Raw genomic sequence first — 3990 nt, 5'->3', positions numbered from 1 at the left:
TTGAATACACATGTTTTTTCTTTTTTAGATTACAACCACCGGAGAGAAGAACTTTGAGTTAGTGAACATTTAAAGTTTTTTTTTATTTTTTATTTTTATTGATTCAATAATGTTTTCACGTTTGTGAGATAGAAAGGTGATATTGCGTTTAAGCGCATTGAAATATGTGTTATGTAGGAAACTTGTTTGTTTTTCAGCGATAAGCGAAAATAATTTATTCGTTTCGTATTATTGAAAGAGAAAAGTAAAGGCGTAAAAATAGAGCGCCAAAACACAAGTTTATTTTACGTGTTTTATGAAGTGAACAGAAGACTTTGTTCAGAATATATGTTTTTGTACGCATGATATATAGTCTATGGATAATTCAGATTATTCGCGGTTTATTTAAGTTACAATGCTCTAAATGAGTAGTTTAGAATGATAAAAATGCCTTCTATTGTATCGCAGTAATAAATGCGATTTACACAGACATTTTCTTTTAATAATAAAGTTTTCTCAAATGTTGCAGCATATTTCGACAATTCGTTTAAATTTCAAGTTCAATTTCTTTCCAGACTCCCACATATCTCCAGTCTCATCTAAGTATGTCGTAATTATTTCATATTCGGATAAACTCACTGGAGGATTCGCGAGAGACTTCTCTTCAGGTTTGATTCGTTGCCAAAACAGGCGGTATATCCAGAGAGTAGCCAGAGAGACGGGCAAGAGGAACAAGGTACGTACGAAACATTGTTCGTTGCGGACCACGCCAGACCGGTAAGTGGATCAAGGTTCGCCCGGCATTGCGCGAATCTGGTCCAGCCGGGGTACCCGGCTATAACGCAACACGCTTTTACGCATTACGCGCGTATTACATGCGATGCGCGTGAGCTGACTGGCCGCCCGGCGGCCGGTGCGTGTGTCGGCCAGCTGGACGAGGCGGGCGTGGTAACCGGCGTTATGCAATCCGCATGCTGGCACTTCATCGGAGAAAGTGCTCGGCGAGCGCTCGTGAATCGGTAATGTCACGGAAAGGCGGGATAACACCGGTGGGCCCGCGGCAGGTAGTACCTGACCTAATTTCGCTAATTGGGCCCGGTCGAATTCGTTTCCTCGACGACTTTCGATCCGCGCGGCCTTTTACCTCTTTTTCTTTTTTTTAGCAAGTTGGATAACGTATTACGTTACGTTACGGCGATTACACGTGTTTGAAAATTCGAGCGCACATGTCCCTCGAATTATGTAATTTTATTCGTCGTTCGTGAAAACAGTATCGATTTATCGTTGAATAATGCAGTTTTTGTTGAGTTCGATACATGCTCGTGTTATTCACTTCAGTATAAGGAAGACAAATGTTGCACCACTTTAAGTAACTTTGGGTACTGAGATCTTATAGCTCTTGGGTTAATGACGACGACGATTAGGAAGAAGTAATAACTACGAATAACAAATGATTTCGTGAGAAAATTATGATTATTCAAACATTCAAAACACATCAGATATTCCAAGTCTTATTCTAAATGGTTGAAAAAATGTACACTCTCATCGAGAGAAAGGTAGGCGAAGATATCTCTTCCACCAGCATGAGAAAATGAATTATAATTATATATTAAAAAGTATTCTTTCTAAGAGACGCAGCTGCTAATCCTGCAATTGAAACACCAGATTTTCCTCAAAGTCCAACTTAATTACTAAACGAAGATACATTGAAGATAGGCGAAGATAATTTCGTACGACTTAATGTTATACTTGCTACGAAAAAACTGACATTTATTCGTTGAGTATCATTCCTAAATGCTGGTCAGGTCACAGTTCAGTGGAGGTAGGCAGCTGGGGCGGCGTAGGAGATGGGGGCCGAAGCGGCGTAGGCGATGGGAGCATGAGCTACGGGGGCGGCGAACTTGGCGATCGGAGCGGCGTAGGCCAGAGGGGCGGCATGGGCCACGGGAGCGGCGATCTTGGCGACCGGGGCAGCGTAGGCGAGGGGTGCGTGTGCGACCGGGGCAACGGCCTTGACGGCGACGGCGGCGGGTTCTTTGCGGACTACGGCGTTGAATCCGTTGACCGGGTCAGCGATGTAGTCGACGATCCGCCTGGTGCCGTCGGCCTCCAAGAGGGAGTAGCTACCCTGAACGAGGTCGCCGTCGCGAGTCTCCTGTTGGCTCTTGGCGTCGCCGGTCAGGCTGTCGTGCACGTCGTAGGCGTAGCTGTACTGGGGATGCGGGTCGAAATCGGCGTCGACGGCCTTAGCTACCACGGCCTTGGCCACGGGGGCGGCGTAGGCCAGGGGTGCGGGGGCAGCGGCGTAGGCCAGGTGGGCGGCAGGGGCTGCGGCGTAGGCGCCGTAGGCCAAAGGGGCCGCAGGTGCGATAACACCGGCGTTGGCCGCGGCGATCAGGACGGCGAAAGCGACGAACTGAAGAAGAAAGGGAGTAAGTAAATTGAATAAAATTATAGAAGAATTGTGCGCTGGAATTATATAATAGATGTATAGAAGTAAATATAGAAATATAGAATAAGTAATACAATAGTACACACAACGTGAAAAAGAAATGTAAATTAGAAAAAAACTCAATCAAAATTTTGATAAAATAAAGATTGTTTGCATTTTGCACTAACATTTTATTAATCTCTTTGTGATAAAATTTTAGTTCAAAATACAAACGATAATTAGCTCGATCTAGAAGTACGAAAGGAGATTCGCTTTTGTAGAATTTATCACGTTAAACGCCACTTTCGACTGGTCCCGCAAATATCGTTAATTGGCCCCGTTTTTTTATTTCGTTGTATATGGAGTAATACCACAAGAAAAACGATACTACGAGCGCGCACCGTCCGGTTATTATTCTCGCAATCCGTAATTATGCAGAACCCAATCGGACTGACAAACTGTACGTCGCGAGGAACTTCACCGACGAGGATTACCGAGGAAGAACGAGCTTACGTCAAGAAGAACTCGAAAGGACGTAATACCTTGAAGGCCATTGTTGCTCGGGTGATCGGTACTTCGCTCGATCTTGCGAGTCTGATGCGAATGATACCAATGGATGGATGGTTTTCGGCTTTTATACCGCTCTGCCCGAGGCTCGGGAGGTCCACATCGCCGCTGCCGCCACCGCCACCGCCACCGCCGCCGCGCACTCACACACATATCTCCAGGTCGTACCCGCTCACTGATGTAACTGGGTGACGGTACCTTCGACGGCCACCCGATTCGCGGTCGCGAGGAGCGCAAAATTGAGCAAGAAATCGGACCACGCCCAATGAGAGCGACGAGCCGAGATCGGATCGGGCGCCTGCTCTCGCATCTTGAAGGACCAATCTTGAACACACCGGTCGTCGTCGCCGGGGACTAGGCCACGTCCTTGCCACGAGTTACCTGATCCCCCATCGCTCTCCACCCGCTTGCCCCATCGAGGGTTATTACAGAGTATTTATTCTTTCACTCTTTACCCAAATTTCTTTCTTCTTCCTTTTCTTTTCCCACGTATGACGGGCCTTTGCGAACTTGTTGAACTTTGTTTCGGTAGAAGTTGCCGATTCGTAAATTTCTTAATGTAGCAAAGAGTGACGTAGATTAATGTAATAATGAAGAAATAATTATATACGAAAATGATCTTGCGCACTGATATCGATTTATCCGTTCACGGTCGTCGGGACCTTGTAATACTTATATTTCTTATGTTTCAAAGGAAAGATCGTAAGCACCATATTTTTAAAGTTATTTTTTTTTTAAGGATTGCGTCCTTAATACATATAAAATGATATTCTTTCGGGTGCCATGCAAAAGTGCTTGTCAATTTGCAGACTTGATAAGAATATTTTAGGCTTTTAAGCACGATTTTCATTTTTAATTACGTAATTGTACGTAAACGAACGAAAATACTTCTCACGAGTTCTTTATATCGTGCTTGTATTTGCAGTCCTGGTCTACAGAGCCCATAATAAATAGCATAACTTTCTTTTCTCCTCTTCATGAAGACTCTCTTGGATCTATCAAGATCTGCTCAT

General features: G+C 44.7%; 1 protein-coding gene across 2 annotated transcripts; it reads right to left on the bottom strand.

Moving 5' to 3' along the window:
• Positions 1–1792: 1792 nt before the first annotated feature.
• LOC112459566 (larval cuticle protein A3A-like) lies at positions 1793–2964 on the bottom strand. 2 transcript variants are annotated; one of them, XM_025023747.1, is made up of 3 exons: positions 2953–2964; positions 1985–2395; positions 1793–1936 (listed from the first exon to the last, which is right to left on the bottom strand). In XM_025023747.1, exons 1-3 carry the CDS (start codon positions 2962–2964, stop codon positions 1793–1795), a joined length of 567 nt encoding a protein of 188 aa, XP_024879515.1. The 2 variants fall into 2 exon arrangements, with proteins under 2 accessions (XP_024879515.1, XP_024879514.1); XM_025023746.1 differs by having other exon boundaries at positions 1793–2395.
• Positions 2965–3990: the final 1026 nt, after the last annotated feature.

The sequence above is a fragment of the Temnothorax curvispinosus genome, unplaced genomic scaffold (genome assembly GCF_003070985.1).
Source record: "Temnothorax curvispinosus isolate PA1 unplaced genomic scaffold, ASM307098v1 QBEX01009931.1, whole genome shotgun sequence".
Taxonomy (NCBI): Eukaryota; Metazoa; Arthropoda; class Insecta; order Hymenoptera; family Formicidae; genus Temnothorax; species Temnothorax curvispinosus.
Note: the sequence above shows the minus strand (reverse complement) of the source record. Positions and strands in the feature narration are given on the sequence as shown.